This window comes from Sinocyclocheilus grahami, unplaced genomic scaffold (assembly GCF_001515645.1).
Source record: "Sinocyclocheilus grahami isolate Dianchi unplaced genomic scaffold, SAMN03320097.WGS_v1.1 scaffold506.1, whole genome shotgun sequence".
Lineage (NCBI taxonomy): Eukaryota > Metazoa > Chordata > Actinopteri > Cypriniformes > Cyprinidae > Sinocyclocheilus > Sinocyclocheilus grahami.
In genome coordinates this window covers 189846-213591 of record NW_015505685.1, presented here as the reverse complement: position 1 = coordinate 213591, position 23746 = coordinate 189846, and the positions used below count along the sequence as shown (strand labels likewise).

At 36.2% G+C, this 23746-nt stretch overlaps 1 protein-coding gene across 4 annotated transcripts in view; it reads left to right on the top strand.

The window, feature by feature from the left end:
• The window catches only part of LOC107554559 (leucine zipper protein 2), a 164755-nt gene that overhangs the window by 74408 nt on the left and 66601 nt on the right, over positions 1-23746 (top strand). For all 4 annotated transcript variants that reach the window (XM_016237112.1, XM_016237110.1, XM_016237109.1 and 1 more), the window contains exons 2-4: positions 6439-6550; positions 12828-12898; positions 17219-17300. In XM_016237112.1, the coding sequence (XP_016092598.1) occupies positions 6439-6550; positions 12828-12898; positions 17219-17300 (265 nt within the window). The remainder of the gene's footprint in view (positions 1-6438; positions 6551-12827; positions 12899-17218; positions 17301-23746) is intronic.

Below are 23746 nucleotides of genomic sequence, written 5' to 3'. Positions count from 1 at the left end.
AGAGCTATATATATATATATATATATATATATATATATATATATATATATATATATATATATATATGCAGTATATACTGTATATCTATATATATCTATATATATATTATAATTTTTTTATTTTTTTAGATTTTTTTTTTTTTAAAGTGAAGTTCAAGTATTTTATTTTTTCTTTGTAAATTATGAAACTATGTTAAAAAATGTGTCCTGCATTTTCCATGTCACTGCCGAAACAGTGTATGTTTTAGTCCATTGGCTGAGACTGAAATTAACGACACCCCTACATTTATGATCAGGAAATATTTCTGTCACTCTCTCTCATAGCTACAGGGTGAGTAGATAGGCCCCACCATTTTGAGGTAAATGTGTTCAAAAGTCTGAAAACTCTGTGTGTAACTCAAAGGCACATCACTACCGAACACCTTTTTTTCTGCAATTAAGCACACTTTTTTGGGAGTTATTCCATATAATTTAATTTTTATGTGTGTACAACTGTTCAGAACTGTGCTAGCTAAACATGTGCTGATTAGCATCTTTGAGATAGGTTCAAAAGTATCTAAAATTGTTTGATCTAAAAACATTTGGTGGAGTTTCGGTAGTGACATCTTTGCTTTTTTTGGGTGTTATCCCATATAATTGTCATTACTGAAACAGTCACGACCGAAACATGTCATCATTGTTTCGGTAGTGACAAAAGGGAACACATAATCCTCATATTTGGGGGAAATAAACAAAATTTTAGTACAGTTATGCAGTTTTTTTGTATTTTAGTATGTTTTAGTAGTGTTTTAGTATGCTCAGTTAAAACTCAAAAATGTTCAGTCACTACCGAAACATGGGATGTTTTGTCAAAAATAAAGCATACTGAATTATCAACTAAGATGTTATGATAGTTTTTGGTTCAATGTATATTGAAACTAATGAATCCTTAACTTTGAAATCAGTATGACCAACTTTTTGCCTTTTACAAAAAAAATACAACAAATTCAAAATACAACAAATCTCATAAATTACACTTGACATATTGTTAAAAATGTAATTGTTATTGATTTACCTCAGAATTTTTTAATAAAATAGCAAAAAAATATATTTACAATGTAGATGTAAGCAATATAACCCTTCTAATTAAATTATTATTACTGTTTCAGTAGTGACAAATTTGGAGAGAGGACAAATATTCCAAAACATTCTGAAAATACAATATGAGAATTAACTGCACAATTACTAGAAATGTGTACCTTGGATATTATACAATTTGCATACATACACATTTTTTGGAAAAATACATTTTTTTCAAGATGTTTTTAACTCTGACTTTGGACCAATTCTGTAGAATGGCCAATATAGCACCGCTACCGTATAAAGAACCCGTTAAGTCCAGTATGGCTCTTCAGCGGTTCTTTAGGGTGACTGAAGTGCTATATAGCACAACTCCCATACAAAGAACCCGTTAAGCCCCTGTATAGTTCTTTAAATGTTCTCTAACTCTCTCTTAGTCTCTTAGTTCAGTTGAGGATAGGATAAAAAATGACATTAAAATACAATGTATTTCCTGAAGATAATGTGGTTCTCAACCTTTTTGCCCCCAAGGCCCCCTATAAGGAAATATTCCAGGGCCCACACACAAAACTTTTTGACCTCAGAAAAGCATAAAAGTGAAGTAAATTCCCATTCATAGCAAAAATCTAAGGAGGAGAATGGGGTTCCTCTAAGGGTTCTACATAGCACCATTTGACAAAAGTACTGTATAGCGCCTTTAAAGATTGGTGCTATATAGCACTTAGAGTGGTTCCCCTATGATTACAAGCCAATGAACCACTTTTAGTGCCATTTAACACCATTTCTGTGTTATAGGCAATAATGATTTTATTTTTATTTATTTAATTTATAGATGTAAGACATCTATGTAAACGTTTGAGTTTTACGTAATGTACTAAATTTGCATATTCTGAAACTGACTTTAAAAAATAGTTGCAAGTGTGACAACTACCCTTGGCCTATTTTTAAATAATATAACAAATAGGGCTGGAAAAAAATTATAGTCTTGGTTTTTGTGAATAATATGGATTGTTTAACATAAAAAAAATGATCAATGCATCATTCTTTTTTTTTTTTTTATTTCCTGTGGGTACTTTCATGTTTTTCCCCACTTCCTGTCTTTATCAATATATGCTCATGTTTATTCTGCATTATTTGGGGTCTGAATATATACATATATTTAAGGTTTTCACATTTTAAATGCTATTGCACCTATCTGTCTGTCTCTCTGTAAATACAGTCCATGCAGTTCCTCCTAATATTCAGGGTGCTACAATTTCTTTATGGGTTTATGTCATTCTGAAAGCACATAAAATTGCACTGTAAAGCCATTAGCTTTACAGGAAACGTTCAGTCTGACAGTGGCTAATGGAAGATGAGGAGCGATGGGTCCTGCCTTGTTGGCTAAAGCCCAGTCACACTCCATCTGATGTTTACCTCACCTATACAGGCCTATATATCCATACTGAGCTGTAGCAGCAGCTTGTGCGCTGGACTTGTGAAACTCTGCTCTTTCCACTTTAATGACCAGGGCTCAGCACTTCTTCATTACGGAGGAAGATCAGTTTCATATAATTCAAAGTCAAGCATGGAGACATACTGGGTTGGTAGGGAGGTTCTGCCTAGTGAGGCTGCGTGTGTGTGTGGTTGTTTCTCTGCCTGTCGTGTGCTGTTATTCAAACCTCCCCTCATCCTAAACAATCAGTTTTTCAGACAGCATCACCATTCATGTGTGCAGATTGTTTCTGGCAGATCCTTACAGCTAACCACCTTTTCTTCAAGAAGGATTGTGGTTTATCGTCAGCCTTCACATGATGTGGCTCTAATCAGAATTATGTGATCGCTGGCATCAAGGAGCCGTGGAGTGCAGCATGCGATTATAAGCCTGTTTGTCTGACAGGCTGATTCTCATTAGAACACTTTCTTTGGTCTCTCTCGTATGAGAGCCTGCCAAAACAGCTGTGTCAAAAGAGGTCACAGCATAATTATCAACCTGTGACAGTAATGACCAATTTATTTATCATATGTGGAGAACAGACTCTGTGGTTATCTGTATCTGTAGCTGTTTGTATCTTGAGCCAAAGGAGGTTGATGATATCCGAAGGAAGCCATCAGGTAGCATTCCCAGTGATTTAATGGCAGCTGCACGGCTGACGCAGGAAGTTACTTGATTTAAAAAACTGTCTCTGAACTTTAAAGCTGCAGTCCTTAAGTTTTGCCTCTTTGTCGCCATCTCTGTTTGAAAACCTGCAATTGCAGTTATTTGCGGAATTATCTTCCTTGCGTGGGTTGTGCACCGGCATGACTCCAGCGCGGATTAATCTAATGTGTGGCTGTCAGTCACCGCATCGCTGTGGATACTGCACTTTGTATTCACTGATTCTAAAACTTGAAAGTATCACCCAAATAAGAGTTTTCACTGGAGAATGTCATCTAATTTAATTTAATAATAACTCATGCATTTAGCAGACGCTTTTATCCAAAGCGACTTACAGTGAATTCAGGCTATACATTTTTTACCAGTATGTGTGTTCCCTTGGAATCGAACCCCGACCTTTTGCGCTGCTAACGCAATGCTCTACCTCTGAGCCACAGGAACACTGAGCAAGTAAGTAACAACTGCCACTTTTGTTCTGATCAACTGAGGAAAAAAGCATTACAATAAATTGCGCTATCAATGGTGAGTAATTTCTAACGATTGGTTAGCTCATATCACATCAAACCGTGCCAATTATTATTATTGTTATACTTTGTTTTCAAATTCAATCCGCCATTTATTCCAGCTGCTGTGAGAAAGGCTATAAACGATCCGTCACCTGCAGCATCCTCACGTGTGATATAGCATACTAGCCGGGACAACTTCTTTATGTTTACAGATGTGACGTATGACACAGCGTCATGCTCGAATTTCCCACGAAAACCTACCTGTACCACTCAACTTAGAAAATTTTACCGTTGTGAATCGAGCTAAAGTAAGGCGATAGTTTTGAACACTGGCTGGTTACGTACTTGCTCAAAAACAGATTTTGGATCGTTTTTAAACAAAAAAGTTACGGAGTGCAGCTTTAAATGTGTATTATACTACAGCTGTACTGATTTTAAAGTTCTGGCTGATACTTTTAAGCAGATAATTATTTTCATGTTGTGGCTGAAAACTGAAAAATGAGCGATACTGAAATGCTATACTATTTTGTCTAAATAGATGAAAATGAAAACACTACAAAGCTAAAATCTGTTTTTTTTAATGCTGCAAGTCAATTTACCTTTGTGAAAAAGAAGTGCACTTAATTGTATTGAATGTGCATTTGTAGTGTACTTCAAACCTTACTGTTGCCCTTTCGGGCTTGAACTGATGGTAAAACTAACGACATTATTAACTGTCTTGATATTTACTTTGAAAGCTGAAGCTCACAATTATGGTAAGGGGTGTTACATTTCCGACGCGTGCTTGTGGTGTTCAGCTAATCACAATGCACTGGGTCAGCTGGCCAATCAGAGCAGACTGCGCTTGTCAAAGGAGGGGGCTTTGTAGAAAACAAAGCGTTTGAGAGAGGCGGGGCATAGAGGACCTACAATAATGTACAGTATTTGAAAAATAATGTGTTTTTTGAACATTAAAGCATGTCAACATATTCTGTTACACCAAATACACAAAATAATGAACTTAAAATAGCATCATATGACCCCTTTAAAAAAATAATATTAATAAAATAAAATGCTATCATGGCCATTCCTTAACACACAGAAGTACAGTTTAAAAAAGTTCACTGTCAAATTTGTCATGTCAAATTAAAAGTTTTAATTAAAAATAAACTTTAAATGTATTTTTAATAACATTTTGTCATGCTTTTAAAGAAGTACAATTATTTTCATGAGTTAGCTAACATACTACAAATTTTAAATATTAGTATTTTCATCTGAAGTGTGTTATTCGATATTACATTTAAAGTTTTAAAACTGGGTCACATTACCCAGCCGTACCCTGACCCCTTGTTTGAGCCAGACGTTATTATTGACCTTTCATAGGTCTGCTCTGGATGAGCACACCCGCACTGAATAATAATCAAATCTAGAATTGAGAGTATGACTTTTTTTCTCTGTTTCTATCTCTATCTGTCTCTTCCAGCCCACACCCTTGATCAGTTTCACAGACATCACACTGTGGGAGTTTTATAGGCATGATGCTTTCCAGCATGATTTATTTATTTAGCAGGTTTTGCTTTCTCATCAGGAGATTCGTATGACTGTGCTTTAGTTTCCCTGACATAAAGCTTAAAGGTTTGGCTCTGAGCAGCACAGGATGCGTTGGCAAAGAGCCCTTTGTTGAAAGCATTTGACTTGACATACATAACATATTTATGATTTGTATTTGGGACGATGACAAAAGAAAACCACGGCACAATATATTTATTTATTAGTCTTTTTTTTGTCTATGTACAGCTATGTCTGTCTTTTTGACTTGGCAAAGTGTCGATATTCTGAGAGCGAAGTACAGTATAAATATGTATATGTGTGTATTTATGGAGGTGAGGCTTGATGTTTTGTAGCAGCTATTATCACACAATATTTACAATGAAATAATAGTTTGAGTTACAGGTTTGACTGGTTAGCATGATCCCGATGGACCCTGTTGGTAAATATTGTATCATATTTAATTTAATTTAATTCAGTTGCATTTTATTACTGTTAAATTTTTTTTTAAAGAAATTAATACTTTTATTCAGCAAGGAAGCATTTATTATATGTTACACAGGATTACTATTCCATATAAATGCTGTTCTTTTGAACTTTCTATTCATCAAATAATTCTGAAAATATATCACGATTTCCACAAACATATTATTTGTTTTCAACATTGATAAATAATGAGGAATGTTTCTTGAGCAGCAAATCAGCATGTACTGGAGTAATTATGCTGAAAATTAATTTTTGTCATCACAAGAAGAAACTGCATTTTGAAATATGTTCAAATAGAAAACAATTATTTAAATTTGTAACAATAATGTACAATATTACAATAAACCGTGTTTTTTTATCAAATAAAACAAGCCTTGATGAGCATATGAGACTTTTTTCAAAAACATAAAACGTTTAAACTTATATAGTTATATATTGGAGGGCTTTTAAAATGAGATGTTATGTTTATATTTTTCTCTGTCTGCTACCTTTAACGGCATGAGATCCTGAAACAGAGCCTGATGTGACTTTGAGTCCACTCCAGGTCAAAAGTTCTCTTTCAGGATTCTGATGATGAACTATTGGATGTTTTCCTTGAGTTCATCATCCACTCACAATAGCTTCAAATCCTTCAGGCTGCTGCAACCTGCCATGCAGAATGAATTTGTCAGGCATGCCATAGATTTAAAGAAGTAATCTTCCTATTTCCTTTCTCTTCCTGTAGCTATGAGGGGCTGGAAAAGAAGCTGAAGGAGGTGTTCACAGAGAGGACAGGAATTTTACGACACCTCTCCAAAACATCAAAGGAGCTGGACAGAATAAAGGGGAACCTGCAGGTAAGACCCTTCCTTTCCTCCATTGGGCTGGCCATGTGATGGTGGGAAAGTTAAAGTGATTTATGATTCTTTGAATGTTTAAATAATCCATAGTGCATATTTGTTACATGATTTAATGCTTGCACTTTGTGGGTACTCCAAGGTTTTGCACTAGCTGTAATGCTATTGATGGTGTTTCTGTTACTCAGATCTTAGTCTGTTCTAAACATGTTTTGCTTTGCTTTTTTATGTTTTGTTGACATGTTTACTTTATGGCATTTTTAGAAGTATACTTCAAAGAAATATTGAATTATTTATGGCAGAGGTTTGTTTTGTATCTTTGCAAACATCTAAAACAAAAATAACATACAATTTAACTGAATTAATCTTTAAATCCAGTCAAACTGGATCTTGTTTCTAGTAAGTAAAATGTAACACTTTACAATAAGATACAATTTTTTACATTAATTAATGCACTAGGTATCAATCAACAATTTTTTTTCCTGCATTTATTATTCCAAATTAGTTTTAATGTATAAATAGATTATTGTTCATTATTATTTCATGTTTGTTTCAAAATATAAGTGCAGTTGGAGAAACACTAAACAGAATGAACAGTAAAATAAATGTATGCTGGAATTCACAAAACTACAATAATGTTAAAGCAAGTATTAATTTATTTATCAAGCAATCATTTTATCTATATTTGAGGAAAAAATTGTTAGTCTAATGTGTTTGTATCACTTTGTATGATTTGTAGTTTTTCTGTCTCAGCCTAAATTTTGACAGGATAGTTCACCTAAAAATGAAAATTCTGTCCTCATTTATTCACCCTCATGTCATTCCAAACATGTATGACTTACTTACTTCTGTGGAACATAAAATAAGATATTTCTTGTGTCTCAATGTTTTTAACCGTACACTGGAAGTTTGGTAACTGTTTGGTTACCAACATTCTTCAAAATATCCTATCCTTTATGTTCCGCAGAAGAAAGAAAGTCACATATATTCGGTAAATGATGACAGCATTTAGATTTTTATGTGAACTATCCCTTTAAGCATGAACCTCACTGAGCATGCATGCTGTAGTCAGTTGCTCTCAAATATGCTCAGCCTACAAATAAGGCCTGTTTCATGTGCTTCGCAATGTTTGTTACTCAACTACAGTAGATGGGAAAACTCGCATGCTGAACTAACAGTTGCATATTAAAGCACCCTATTACATGCTATTGCGTGAGCAAACTCCAAAATCCTTATGAGTACAATTATCTGTTGGATTTTGTACTGTGATTGTAAGAAACTACTAAACCAATGAACAAAACACACAGTAATATTTAAAATACAATAAAATGCAGCCAATAAGTTGCCAAGCAACTAAAAAATACAAATCTGCATTAGTAAACCTGGCAAGTGGACCTGTAAGGTGGCACTAGCACATATGGAAACAGATTAGCCACAAAGAGAATGTATTATTTCAGGCATCTGAGCCAGTCAATCAAATACTTGATTGCCTTGTCCAATGGCAGTCAACCAAGCACTTGTGCAAACCATACGCTCCAAATGCATTCAATCTAATTCATAGAGCGATTTATTGTTTTGCCGAAGCGCTTGGAGCGTTAATGGATAAGGACAATAACGGCATAAATAAGACTGACAGAAACACTTTTTTTTTCAGAAATATATCTGCCACTGAAATGGGTCATCATGATTTTGATGGAGTTGTGTTTCTGGATGATCTATCCATTGCAATTCAGTGGGTCACTCAGTGAATTCTCTCCTACATGATTCGTGCATGAGAATGCATAGTAATGGCCAAATGAGTTTAATGGTTCTGTTAGGACGCTATGTGCCGGCTCTAGTTGGATATGCAAGAGCAGCAGAACCTCAGGGGCCCGACTGCTGGACCGCAGCCTGAGACAACCTGGCCCTGTGCCGAGCTGCTAGATCCCTTGAGTTCAAGTCTGAGATCTCCAGTGGATTTGTTGTAAAAGCATGATCAGCTATGACCTTTTTAGCATGATCAATTATGTATATGTGACCGATAACCTTTTTTGTAGTGCAGATTTACTGTCCATACTGTTTATTTTTATAATGAGATCTCCCCAGAGTGCTGCTCATCATCATTAAATTTCGCCTGATGGAGCCTGTAGTCTTGGCAGGGGTTTGTGGGTTTGTGCCGTCACATTCATGCCAGCTTGGCCTGAATAGACACTGCAATGCCAATCTCAATACAACTCAACAGCTGCACAGATGGTCTTCCCCTGACAAAGCTTTACTGCTGTTATTCACTGGAAACACAGAGTAGTCTAAGCGGGAAAGCGACAAAGCAACAGTAATGGCCAATAGGGGAGCGCGGGGCACAAAGTAACGCGGGTTAAATTGTAACACACGTGGTTTAAATATTTCCACACATGCTAGCATAACCAAATTTACACCATTTACTAGTTACTATATCGAAATTATATAGAGAAAAAAAGTGTGCCAAAATTCAAAAGTCTTTTCAAGATATCGCTGAACATTTATTTTACCATAGTAAAATTATATTTCTGGCTTAAATACATTTTTCATCTCAGTTTTATTTTACCATAGTAAAATTATATTTCTGGCTTAAATAAATTTTTCATCTCAGTTTTTATTACTCATTTAAAATTAGACAAATCTGCTATTATTTTAATCTCCAATCTGTTATTTATCAGTTTAAATTATTTTTTTATGCTTCGCTAACTATCAGAAGACAGTAAGCAGTTTTAAATTCCAATTGCTTAGATGGGGTATGTTGTAACACTGCGTTACAATGTGCCCTGCCGTGCTGTTCTATGACATTAGTGATGTAATTCACACTATTTACTTGAATACATTTGAATGATAAACGACGAGAAACAGGTGAATAAAGACTGACAGTCAATGTTTAATGTTAAGAAATTATTATTTCAAGACACGTAAAGCATTTTGGCTTGTTTATATGGGCCGTCTCAAGCATGATTGCAATGTGTTCATTGTCAAACTCCAAAATCGGATTATTTTTAATTCTTAAAAAACGGCATTATTTTTGTTTGAAATAAATATTTTATTGACAAAGTATTTTAGTTTGTCTTGTATATTTTTTTCATTCGATCAGATCGCATTTTAAGTTGTTATATGGTCATGTTACAACGTGCCCCTCAGATGTTACAATGTACCCCACCTACGGGGCATGTTGTCACATTTCACTTCCAATTTTTGAGGGTAAATAAAGAAAAACGTATACACTGTACTGAAACAAAGTGACATATTTGTACTAGACAAGTGTGAAATTACTGTGGATAAAAAAATTATACTCCGAACCCCATGTGGATTTACACAATTTGAGAAAGTCAAAAAGTGTTACTTTGTGCCCCGCTCTCCCCTACGTGTTACATCAGAAAGTGTCCTGAAGGCAAATCAAGCTCTGTTGTTTTAAGTGCTGCTACATTTCTAAAATTCTGTAATGTAATTATGTTTCTAGAAGATTACAATAGGGGTTTTTCACACTGCAAATAGTTAACCCTGGGCCATTCTAAACACCAGGTAAAGGGAATCCTGGGTCATCTTGTTTCATGTTTCACACTTTTCATAATTTACATGGAGTTAGCAATTAATCCTGGGTATTCACAATCTGATGTTCCACACTGTACATTCCTAAATGCTGAGTTTACTTTCGTGTTTGCATATTTGTGGTGTCATTTTCATTGATTGGATGAACGCAACACCCAACCTGCTTACATGAAGGCTCTAACACTGCTCTTAGGCTATATTGCCGACTTTATTATCATCTATATTTTCAGACTTTTCTCAGTATAAAGGTAATATCACTTCTTCACTGCAATTCACATATTTTCCTTCACCATTGAATGTTTTCCCCCTTAAATGTTGAATCATTTTTTATACAATGAGCTGTGTTTCAGCGGCTGTCCAAAAGAATGTGAATATGAGATACACGACTGCTCGTCTGTTGCTAAGCATCTAGCTGTAACATTCTAACACAGCATCATTTCACATTGTACCTGTTTAGCACCATAATGCGGTGATAATAGTGTTCATTTTGTCAGCTATTTTTAATTTAGTCTTAATCCTGTGTAAAATTTAACTTTTAGTTTTTATCATATTTAGTCAACTTGTCCTGTTTTAGTTTTAGTCAAGTTGTAGTCGACTAAATGTCCGAGCATTTTAGTCAGTGGAAACGTACACATTTTCGTCATATTTGCATCATTACAGTATAATAGTAAAATTATAAAAAATATTATTTTGTTCATTTTTAATTACAATGATTGTTGTCATTTGGGAAATTTATTTTTACATTTCATCAGAAGTTGCTCTTTCACCAATAAGCACAAATCAATAGAATATCAACTCATACATGGTTTATTTGACCTCAGTGTACAGATTTATAACAGGATATCAATTAGAGGCGAAATAAACACCCTATACTTTAGATATACACTCTAGTATGATGTTTTATTACTAGTATGATGTTTTATTAACAAAGTTCGGGAGAAGCACATTCAGCTAATTAACCCGGCCAATTTATCGTCAGCAATTATATCGCCTATCCTATCAGCTCGAGAGAGAACCTCTATAAATAGCTAAACCACCTTACCTTCATTCTCTCTGCAGTTTTTCAGAATCCCTCCACCAACCCGACTCCTCACCATCGGCCCGTTCCTTGCCCGATCCATCTCGTTTTCTTCAGGGGAAAGAACTTCGTTGACGAACATTTTACATCATAGATTTCGTTAACTAAATTAACACTAGGTGGTAACACCTCAAAAGCATAGGTAACCCTGCTCCGGAGCAGTGTTTCTTAACCCTGGGTAAAAAGGTGTGCTAAAACCGCTTCTAAATCACAAATGTGAAACCTGCGGTTAAAGGTGCTATATGTACATTTTTGACTGTACTAAAGCATACAATAATATGTTTGCAGATATTTTAGAAATATGCTAGGTTCACATATTTGTTTCTCCGAAAAACAATGCAACAGTCAGCCAATGTGCGTTCCATGTCGGAATGTCTGTTTTTATTTTGGTCTGTGTGATTCTGCCCACTGCCAATTTACCCAATAGTATTTCAACACCCAAGGTTGCCATTGTAACAGAGGCCAGCTAGTAAGAGCTGTGCAGGTAAACCTCACTTCTCCGATTTCAAGAGGGCTAGAAAGACAGAGTTTGGACACCCCTGCTGTTGCATGTCCTCAGTCTGGCAACCCATGTGAGCAATGAGTCTGAGGAGGGGGCATGAGAAACAACGCTCTCCAATATTTTGAATTTGAACTGCAGCACCCATTTCAGCCACTAGCTGTCAATATTACATACTGCGCCCTTAAATGCAGGGTTTAGAATGACGATAACCTATGGGTTAAGCGCAAGGTGACACTTTAGACATTCTACTAACTATACGTAACTTTGCACATACATGTCAACTACCAGTCATCAGCGTATTAGTAATCTGTCTGCTTAATATCTGCTGACACTTTATTTTGATTGTCCCCCAAAAGACATTCTACTGACTATAAGTAACTTTGCAAGTACATGTCTACTTATTCTAATAACCATAACCTAACAGTCTACTATGACTCTAACGAGAGTTAGTTGACAAGCAGTTGCAAATGAATGGGAGTTAGTTAACATGAGGTTGCAAAATTACTTCGTAGAATGTCTAAAGGAGAGTACTGAAATAAATTTTAACCCAGCGGGGTGTGACAAGCCCTGATCTTTATATACATTCAGTAATATATTTGAATGTATCTAATAAATGATTATGAAATCCAGAGTACATATAATATGTTACAACCCAACAGAGCCCATGACTTCCCATTTTTTTTATCACAGTGATAAAAAAGTACATATTTTAATGCTCCTAAACATCAGAATTATTCGATGTACAATTCTAGAAATTATCTGAGTGAGAAAGGTTTAATATATTTTTCTTTCAAGGTTTTACATTCCATTATTAATGGCTTATGCTGATTGAAGAAAATGGAAATGAGGCTATAATGAGAATTAGTCAGATTTCCTCTCTCTGATCTCTCTGATGTTTCTCTAAGGAGGGAAACAGATTATTTGGAACTGCCCCACCAAAGCACCATTCTCAAGACTTTACTGGTCGTTTCCGGCTTACTGTAAAAATCAGCATTGTAGAAGGTGGTCATAGCTTTGCAGATGAACAGATCTGAGAGTATCAGCTTCATCTGCTATTTCGAATCAAAAAATAAACAGCTCAAACACTCACACGCAAATATACAATATTATAAAGCATAAATCACAACCATTCTGTTTCCCTACAGTCTCTTAAGAATGATGATGCTGTGCCCAAGAAGGATGTTCAGAGGATACTGAAGCTCAGTCACAAGCAAAGGTAAAGCCCTTTTTTTTCTCCACTGGACAATTTTTTGATCTCTCTCTGCAGGTCCTCCCGAAGCATCTCCCACTGTATCATTAACTCAGCCATTGATCTGAGCCATAATACGAATGACTTACTTATAAAGCTGCAATTCTTAGAAAGATTGAGATTTAGAAGTATCACCAGCAAACTGAAGCAGGCATATTTAGACAATTTTTTTTATTATTACCAGACAGGAAGCATAAAGGCACAGAGTAAATGAGGGAACTGAACAGCAACAGCTGAACAGAATGATTAATGAGAGTAACCAATGAGGCTAACTAGGAAATCAGGCAGGCAAATCTAATAGAATATAAATATTTAAAATAGCATTTTATTACCATGTACACTACCATTTAAACTTTTGTGGTTGGTAAGGTTTTTTTTTTTTTTTTTTTAAGTATAACTTTAATTATACTTATAGTATCCAATGAAAAATCTACTCAAGTAGTGAGTTACTAGTTACTTTGGATTATTCATTCATATTTATATATATAATCAGTGTCAGAATGAACTTTTAAATAAAGGGGTTACTATTTGCCTTGATTTACATTTTTTTACTACAGGCAATTTTATAACTATGCTATTAAATGTATCTCTTTTCTTTCCTTCTTTCCTTCTTTTTTTTAACCAGTTACTTCAATCAATCACAATAGTATAGACTGTTACCAATCTCATTTTTTTCAACATCAACAAAAGCCATCTTTACACTGCAAAGGTGTAGCAGTAGCTGCATCTGACATGGCATTTAGGTTTATTCACACAGACTATATAATGCTGCCCATGTACACATATCTACACAAAAATTGCATAATGTAAATAGCCTATAAATAAACAATACTAATAAAAAAAACAGGAACTCATTAGAGGGTGAAGCTGCAATATCATGAAAAGAAATCATTATTGCTAATTATTGCTCTTGATATTGTAATAATGATCATTAATGTCGATTTGGCCTAATAGAAAGGGGGAAAGCATTAACCATTTATGAATTACTTTTTAGAGATTAGACAATCAAGACTTCACATTCGTTATTATTTTAGTAGCATGAAAAACAAAACGGTTATTCAAACTTGGAATAGATTAGGCTATATATAGAAATCGAGCAAAGAACACTGATGCGGTCCATGACTTCAGTCTGATGTGAGTAATGCAAAAACTCCTGTTATAATCACTGAAGCTGTCAACATTGCACAATCAATCTCTTTTCTGACGTTTTCTGTTTATGCTGATGAGAGAATTCATGAGTACAGATTCAGAAATTTGTGAATAAGAGAATGATCTGAACAACTCCGTAGTTCTCTGCAGTGACGTATTAAAATGCCTCTGATTGGATATTGCATTCAAAAGCTCAACAGAAACGTGTGTGATTGGTTATAATGTTCAACGTTGCAAAACGCGCTCAAAAAGAAATCTGATGCAATATAATAAACAGTACTGATTAATATATGTGTGGAAACTTTGTTACTGGAAATTTTGAAAGTTCAAAAGAACATTTTTTTGAAACAATATTTATTTGAAATATAAATCTTTTGTAACATTTCCTTTAAAAAAATTGTACTAACCCTAAACTTTCAAATGGTGGTGTAAATGAGCAACCTTGAGTCCTAATTTTATTGATTTATTTTAAATGTATTATTTATTTTTTTGTCATTTTCAAATGAGCAGCACCAGAAAACAACAACAACGACAAAAAAGTTTGACAACAAGTATCTCAGCCCATGTGGTGTTTCAGTCAACTTTAGATGAAATGAACTGTGAAGGAAAAAGTGCTCTGAGAGACTCTTTAGTGAATTACTCCTTCTCACACACCAACATCAGTAATTAGAGACTGTTAGCAACTGTTTACATGCGTACAGCTGTAGACAGATGCTCTGCCATTTGTCGTATACATCTAAGGCTCTCTCGGCGACTGTTGTTTCCCAGTTTCAAGAGCAACAGGGTTCTTTAACACAGCTTTTATGACCATCTCGGTTTAAATCAGATTAAATTGTCATGGGTTTTCAGTGATAGAAAAGTACAGAACACTCCAGAACACTTGTGGTGGCATCATGGCAACAGACTGGATCCATCAAGGTTCAACCATGTTGGCTGTGGAGAGTTAGTGACAGAATTCAATTTCCCCCAGTGTCAGGTGTGTGTAATGGCTTCTATTTTTAACCCCAATCAACAGCAGACAGATATTGAAATTCAGGGCAGATGTGCTGAAGTTTCTGACCTTCACTCTCTTGATTAAAATGACAATATAAGCACCTGGTAGAAAAAGAAATGGGCAGACTATCCCATGGACATTTGTGATTACACAAGTCAGAAGAATGACAATGGATGCTGTATTTCGCCTGCAAGTCGGCACACGGTGATGTTTCTCTGAGGCTTAGTGCAGCATAGATAAAGTGAGGTCCAAAAATCTGAGACCACACTGAAAATCTGGGATTCAAAATCTAATATAAACTTGCAAATAAACAAAGTTTTAGAATTTTGAATGAATAAGATATATTTCCAGCTTTATGGAAAATCGTGCCTATACATTCAAATAACTGGACTGTCCGGCTAAAATGAACAGTAAAATGACGATGATTATTCCTTTTCACACAAATTGTAAATACAGGGGCAGGTTATTAACAAATAAAGACTTATTTTACAGCAGTTCCTACTTGACCTCAAAACATGACCTCAAAACACTTTTACCATAGTGCATGATTTGTAAATTAAGACATTTTGACATTTGCATGACATGACCAGCTCCGTATGGCTTTTTGGATGTAGTAAACGTGCTCGGTAGCTCACCTGGAAGAGCACAGAACTTGCGATGTGAACTTGTGTACGAGTCCTTTGAAACACAAGGACTCAATTCTGTTAATTTAAATTCTGCTTTTCATTAAAAATAAAAGCACTGGTAGTCTTAGACATCTGGGTCCAACTTTATATCAGAATATTTATTTTATAATTCTCATGCTGATATTAAGTCATTTAACAAGCAATAATAAGTATGGCTATTATGTCCCATTAAACTAAAAATAAACTTTAAAATGAGGCTGCAAGCAGCAATTAATAGAATCCAGCTGGCATAAAAAGACATCATAAAAAGATGATGAAATAGAAAGGGCCTTGACCCAAATGGTGCACTTTTGCACTGCGGGCTTGCAGTTATCTGACCTTCACACGTCTGTGTCTGTGAAATTTGTTTAGGGTGACCTTTTTGTCATTTAATGATTCAAATGGTCCTTATGAGTACAGCCCTTGTGGCTGCTATGCACCCTCAATGGCCTTTTGTGAAGATGGAGTTACACTGACAATCTTCCATTTTGATTTTTTGATCCATCAACGCCAATCTGTTTAAATTGTGTAAACATATGAAAGCCATTTCCAAAGATGACATGTCAAAATTTGATAAATTGGATGAGCAGTTCTCAAGGAGTATTTAGCCTCTGGTTTTGCCTGAAATGTCAAATACTGAAAAAAAGATGTCTTAATTGTGGAACTTGGTGGTCCTTGAGGCAGATTTGTTTCCTATAAGGAGAGTGACTCTCATGTGAAATATTAAGTCTTGAGCTTAAACAGTGTAGTGGGGCTGATGTTATGAATATTGCAATTTTTTCCACTAGTTGCTAGGCAACCATACATCCCATCCATCCTAAAATTATTAAATGCAATTAGTGACAGACCCCGCATGCATGCAAAGTTTGGTGAGTTTTCACCATAGGGACAAAAAGTTAGTTAATAACAAGCTTGCCCCCTCATCCTTGCTTATTTATCTCCAGTTATTAGTTCAATTAGTCTGTTTCTTCCAAGAATGTTTGAATGACCAAATACAATTTTGCTTGTTTTTGCTTGTTGTCTATAAACAACTCCAAGATTATAGTAAACTGTCTAAACAGTTCTAATGGAATAAAACATAGATATGTAGTGAATTTTAGTTTTGAACAGCATAGTGCAGCTGGTTAGATTTTAGTCTTCAATCATTACTCATTCTAAAGAACAAAATAGCGAGTATACAGTTTGTGGGCAAACCCTGCATAATATGAAAGGGTGTATTAATTTACATATTTGTCATTGGCCTTTATTTATAGATATTGTTCAGTGATTTGTAATCCTTTTTGTCTGATGAATTTTTGTTGTGCTCATGTTCAGAAATGGCATTAAATGTGCTTTAGAATGTGTGTATAAGACATATAAGATAAAAGTAAGCCCTTGGAGTGGCCATTGCGATCACTATTCCCCTGTGCACTCTTATTCACTGTTTTCCATTTGTCTCTCTCTCTTCCTCTCTTCTCTCTCTCTCTCTCTCATTCACAGGGATGAGATGAAGTCACTCCAGGCAGCTCTGCAGAAACAACTAGATGATGCAGCTGAACGTGCAGAGAAACAGCAGGCCACCGTGAGACCCTTTACACTGATGTGTTAAACTGTATAAATATAGTCCACACAAACTACTACCCACATAAACTTGGCCTTTGGGGACTGTCTCAAAATACTAATGATAATGGCCTATAGTATTTTGCTACTCACGCATTTACTCACAAAACAATCATTGGTTTTATTTGTCCATGGGTGACTCTACACTCTCAAAAGTAAAGGTTCAACAGGGGGTTTTCACAGTGGTGCCACAGAAGAACCATTTTAGGTTCCCCAAATAACTTTTCAGCAAACTGTTCTTAAAAGGAGCTTTCTGAAAATCTAAAGAATATTTTTCCACTGTAAAGAATCTTTTGTGTAATGGAAAGTTTCATCCATGAATGTTAAAGGTTTTTCCTGCAACCATCAATGCCATTAAATAACCATTATTTTTAAGAGTGAATGGGGCACTTTTGACTGCTTGAAATCTTCAAAGAAAAGGAAACTTCTATACCCTATTTTAAAACATTAAAATTTGTACATGAAAGTTGTTAAAATATATTTTTTAAGTGTGATTTTCTTAAAACTTGTACAAGTACTAAGTGTAAATTTATTATAAAGAAGAAACTAAAAGGTCTGGGCTCTTGACAAGACCAATATATAGGAATACTGGCAAATTAATATTTCAACACCCTTAAAATGGGGGGGTGGGGGTGGGGGGGTTAAATAGAAACAAAACAACAAAAAAGTGTTGCCCTTTAAAACTAGAATGACTAATGAGAAAACATAAAAAAAGATTTTTCGGTAGCACTTTATTTTATAGTACGTGTACTTCCCTGGTACATACATGGCAAATATCTTGTACCTACAGGCAAATGAGTGGTAACACAAGGTACTTACCTGAAGTGTATGTACATGGTAACAAAAAGAAACACGCCTGTACTTAACAATCGTACATGCATGGTAATTATTTTGTACATACAGACAAGTGTGGGTACTTACAGGTAGTGCCTGTACATGGTAACTAATTAGATACTTTACTGTACTTACTAATGTATATACATGGTAAATATGTAGTATTTATGGAAAAGTGGGTACAAACAGGCACATCCTTACAGTATTCGTATATGGTAACTAATAAGACACATTACTGTACATACTAATGGTATGTACATGGTAAATTTGTAGCACCTATGGAAAAATGTGGTATTATGTGGTAACAAACAAGACACATACTGTACGTGGTAAATATGTAGTACTTACCAACAAGTGTGAGTAATAATGGTCACTAGCAGGTAGTGTCAGTATATGGTAACTAATAAGACACATTATTATACTTACTAATGGTCTATACATGGTAAAGTTTAACAAAGTTTGAAGAACTGGTAATTCCTAATGTTTATGTAAAATGGTGCACTTTATTTTACAGTCCTATTTCCATATACTTACTATGTACGTACTAGGGCTGTAGTACTCGAGTCCGGTCTCGGTCCAGCAATATGCTTTTTTTCTCCTTCAAAACAAAACCACATTTGCATGTCGCGCCTGAAAACGCGTGGAAAACGCTAGGCGCATGTTAGTTAATACATTAACTAATGTTAACAAATGACACCTTATTGTAAAGTGTTACCGACTCTTTTTTTGAGGTTAGAAATAGCGATGAAAGATTAATCGTATTTTCATTGTCATTGCAGTATGAACATGTTATTTAGCAATGGGCACCGAAACGTGCTATGAAATAGCAGAGTTGGTGGATTTAGGCGCCAGAGTGCAGAATTCAGCACTCAACAAAACTCTGGCGTTTCAGCGATGACTTATCTGAATGCCTTTGATTGGCCATTGCATTAATAAACTCAATGGAATCGTATGTTATTGGTTGTAATGCTCGCCGCTGTAAAAACAAAAAAAAATCATTTTGTTTTATTTGTTGGCCCTAATTTGCACAGTTAATTATTCATTTATTTATCACAAGGAATCATCATTGCAAAAAAAAAACTCCACTGTTATCACACATAGCAGAATTTCCTCATATCGTGCAGGACTATTAGAAAGGCAAAATCAATGCAAATCAGTGGATATGTCTGCTATAATAGGATAGGTGTGTTAAGGCCAGTTGGAGCTAAACTCTGCAGGGCATTGGCCCTCCAGGATCTAGTTAGGAGACCCCTGTCCTACAGAGTTGTTACTTTGCACATGCTTTTTGATCATTACAAATAATAATGTAAAATTATTTTCTTAGAATAGGAGATATGCTGTCTCTCGCATCACATACATTATCAATAGTTAAGTATGTGGTCTTGAAGAGGATACTTTTTTTCTCTCATTTGGACTCTGTCTTGACTTGGACTCGAAACTTTTGGACTTGGACTCGAACCTCTTTTGACTTGGTCTTGACTCGGTCTCGACAAGTCCTGGTCTTGGACTTGTCTTGGACTCGACAAAGCTGGACTTGACTACAGCTCTAGTACGTACCGGTGTATGTACCTATTAGTTAATGTACAGAATAAGTTATGCAGTACTCAAGTTGGGGGATATAAACATGGATCAAGGTACTCATTGAATAATTGATGGTAAGTGCCATTACAGTTAACTTGCCTTATCTTTAACGACACTGATTCTCTTAACTAATTGGTCCAATAGGGATTTTTGATGACGTGCATTCCTAATAATTATGTGTGTAGACAGATTTTATTTTGGAATTATACAGTAGCTACCAGACTCATATTTGCACTTGCAACTCCTGATTGTCATGTGTCTAAATCCCTATTTAAAAGGACTGTGCCTGCTAAGTATTAACACTATGCAGTGCTGCACTTTTACTGCCGTGTTCCCAACCAAGTTCCAAACTGCAATGGCACCTACCATCAATTACTCAATAAGTACCTTGGTCCATGTTTATACCCCCCAACTTGAGTACCGCATAACTTACTCTGTACATTAACTAATAGGTACATACACCAGTACGTACATAGGAAGTATATGGAAATAGGACTGTAAAATAAAGTGCACAATTTTACATAAACATTACACAGGAATTACCAGTTCTTCAAACTTTGAAAGCACTGTTGTGGAGAGCAATTTAGCATTAACAGTCCTACACAAGCAATTGAAAAATAGTCCTCTTTTTATTAGGTAAGGTTAGAACTTACCAAGCGTACTGTATATAGCAAGTACAGTATGTGTCTTGTTTGTTAACACATAATACCATTTTTCCATAGGTGCTACAGATTTACCATGTACATATCATTAGAATGTACAGTTATGTGTCTTATTAGTTACCATGTACGGATACTGTAAGGAGGAGCTGTAGTCAAGTCCAGCTTTGTCAAGTCCAAGTAAAGTCCAAGTCCAAAATTTCGAGTCCAAGTCAAGACAGAGCTAAAATAAATTTAGTAGCAGAGCTACTGCAAAGGATTTTTAGTGCTGGAAATCCATTTATCCTTTGCTGAAACTTCCGCGTCTTCATGGAGAGCGCAGGTCATGGTTGCTTAGCAACGGCAGACGACACGGGAGCGCAAGCATAGAGCGCAGGCTACAGAGTGCTTTGGAAAGAAGGAGAAAGCGGCGTGCCTAGCGTTTTCCACGCGTTTTCAGGCGCGACATGCAAATGTGGTTTTGTTTTGAAGGAGAAACAAAGCATATTGCTGGACTCGGTCGAGACCAACGAGAACATTTGGCGAGTCCAATGACCAAGTCCGAGACAAGTCCGAGTGCAAACACCAACGAGTCCGAGACAAGTCCGAGACCATAGAAAAATGTCTGGACTGAGTACTACAGCCCTACTGTAAGGACATGCCTGATTGTACCCACTTGTCTGTAAGTACTACATATTTACCATGTATATACATTAGTAAGTACAGTAAAGTATCTAATTATTTACCATGTACGGGCACTACCTGTAAGTACCCACACTTGTCTGTATGTACAAAATATTTACCATGCATCTATGACTGTTAAGTACAGGCGTGTTTCTTTTTGTTACCATGAACATACACTTCAGGTAAGTGCCTTGTGTTACCACTCAATTGCCTGTAGGTACAAGATATTTGCCATGTATGTACCAGGGAAGTAAACGTACTGTAAAATAAATTGCTACCGATTTTTCTTTGAAATCATACCATAGGTCAGTAAGTTTTATTTATTTATTTTTTAATGCTGCATTAAAGCATGTTTGGACTAAATATCATGACTTCTCCATTTTGAATGTTTCATTTATTCTACTGTGTCACCACAGCACCCTCTTTACATACCTGTCTATTGTAATTACCAGGAAAACACTGGAATCCCCATTAAAGTCAGTGCGATGACATGGAGCGGCCAGAGAGAGACTCTTCTATTTTAGGCATATACCTTTTGGTCTGGAAGTGTTATGTTACAGTAATTATGGAAAACTGTAGGAAGCACCTTGCTAACTCTGGAGGAGATACACACTTATCTGCATGCAACTTTTCTTGTTTCATCTCTGTGTGTGGCTGCGTGCAGTACTGCAGAGGATAGAGGCACATGGGCTCGTGTTCGGAATGAGAATGAATCACTGAGAATGAGCTCTGGCCATTCTACCAACAGTTCACCACCAATTGACAATTACAGATAGCAAAGCCGATTCACAACCCCAGATATATTCACAAGCTGCAAGAATGTGACCGTTCAGTCCGGGAAATGTTAACATTTTACGCTGCTGTTGAAACGGCCCATTGATCTGTGACCTTTTGTTTGCCTGCAAGTGTCTTTTTATGACAAACTTTATATTATCTAATTATTATGTTGAGCCGTTATGATTTTCCTGAGACCAAACTGTTTTGGTAAGATGAACAAAGTCCATATCAGCTTTTTAAAACTGCATGTTCAAATCTTCTGTTATCTTCTTAAAGGAACAGTTCTTCTTAAAAATGAAAAATCATGTTTCATGTTCATGAGGCTTCATGTCATTGACTTTCTTCTGCAAAACACATTTTGAAAAATGTTGTAGTATTTTTTGGTCCATATGATTGGTCCAGTGCTGTTTTTGGACCCCCCTGACTTCCATTATGTGGACAAAAACATTGAAACATTCTTCAATTTATCTTATAAATAGCTCCTCAAAGGAATAATTAACTCAAAAATTAAAACATAATCAGAAATGTGTCGGGTTACTCGCGTAACCCATGTTCTCTGAATAGGGAACGAGACGCTGCGTAGCTGTGACGCAATGAGAATGCCCCTTGGGTGTGCCGATTGTCTGAAGCCCAAATGGAATCACGCCAATTCATTGTTCTTGTCTGTCAGGAAGCTGGTGATCCACTGACAGATGGAGGTGGGCACGGAGAGCTGGGTGAGTTTGTCTGAGAGAAGGTCAGGCATGATGGTATTGAAGGCCGAACTGAAGTCCACAAATAGGATCCTTGCGTAATTCCCAGGTCTGTCGAGGTGTTGCAGGATGCAATGCAGTCCCATGTTGACTGCATCATCCACAGACCTGTTTGCTCTGTAGGCAAACTGAAGAGGATCCAGCAAGGGTCTAGTGATGTCCTTCAGATAGGCCAGGACCAGTCTCTCAAGTGACTTCATGACCACAGATGTGAGAGCGACAGGTCTGTAGTCGTTAAGTCCAGTGATTTTGGGCTTTTTGGGGACCGGAATGATGGTGGAGCGTTTGAAGCAGCAGGGAACTTCACACAGCTCCAATGATCTGTTGAATATCTGTGTGAAGATGGGGGCCAGTTGGTCAGCACAGACTTTTAAACAGGTAGGTGAAACACCATCTGGGCCTGCAGACCAGTCCATACTGACGCTGGATCATTTGCTGAAAGCTCTTTTTTTCAGCTTTTCTGAGTAGTTTTTTTAGCCACTCTGATCTCCTTTGTTAGTCTGTACCTGGCCTGGTTATACAATATTTTATCCCCACTTCTGTAAGCATCCTCTTTGGCGTGACAAAGCTGTTTGAGTTTCCCAGTAAACCACGGTTTATCATTATTAAATGATAAGAATGTCCTGGTAGGAATGCACATATCTTCACAGAAACTGGCATATGAAGTTACAGTCTATGTGAGCTCGTCCAGATCGGTGGTTGCAGCTTCAAAGACGCTCCAATCAGTGAGGTCAAAACAAGCTTGTAAATCCTGCTCTGCTTCATTAGTCCATCTTTTAACAGTCCTTAATACAGGTTTAGCTGATTTCAGTTTCTGCCTGTAAGTCGGTATAAGATGAACCAAACAGTGATCAGAGATCCCCAAAGCTGCTCGTGGAACAGAGTGATATGCATTCTTTATTGCTGTGTAACAGTGATCAGAGAGCCCCAAAGCTGCTCGTGGAACAGAGTGATATGCATTCTTTATTGCTGTGTAACAGTGATCAGAGAGCCCCAAAGCTGCTCGTGGAACAGAGTGATATGCATTCTTTATTGCTGTGTAACAGTGATCCAAAATAGTGCTGTCTCTGGTGGGACACGTAATGTGCTGCTTGTATTTTGGCAGTTCACGGGAGAGATTTGATTTGTTAAAATCTCCAAGA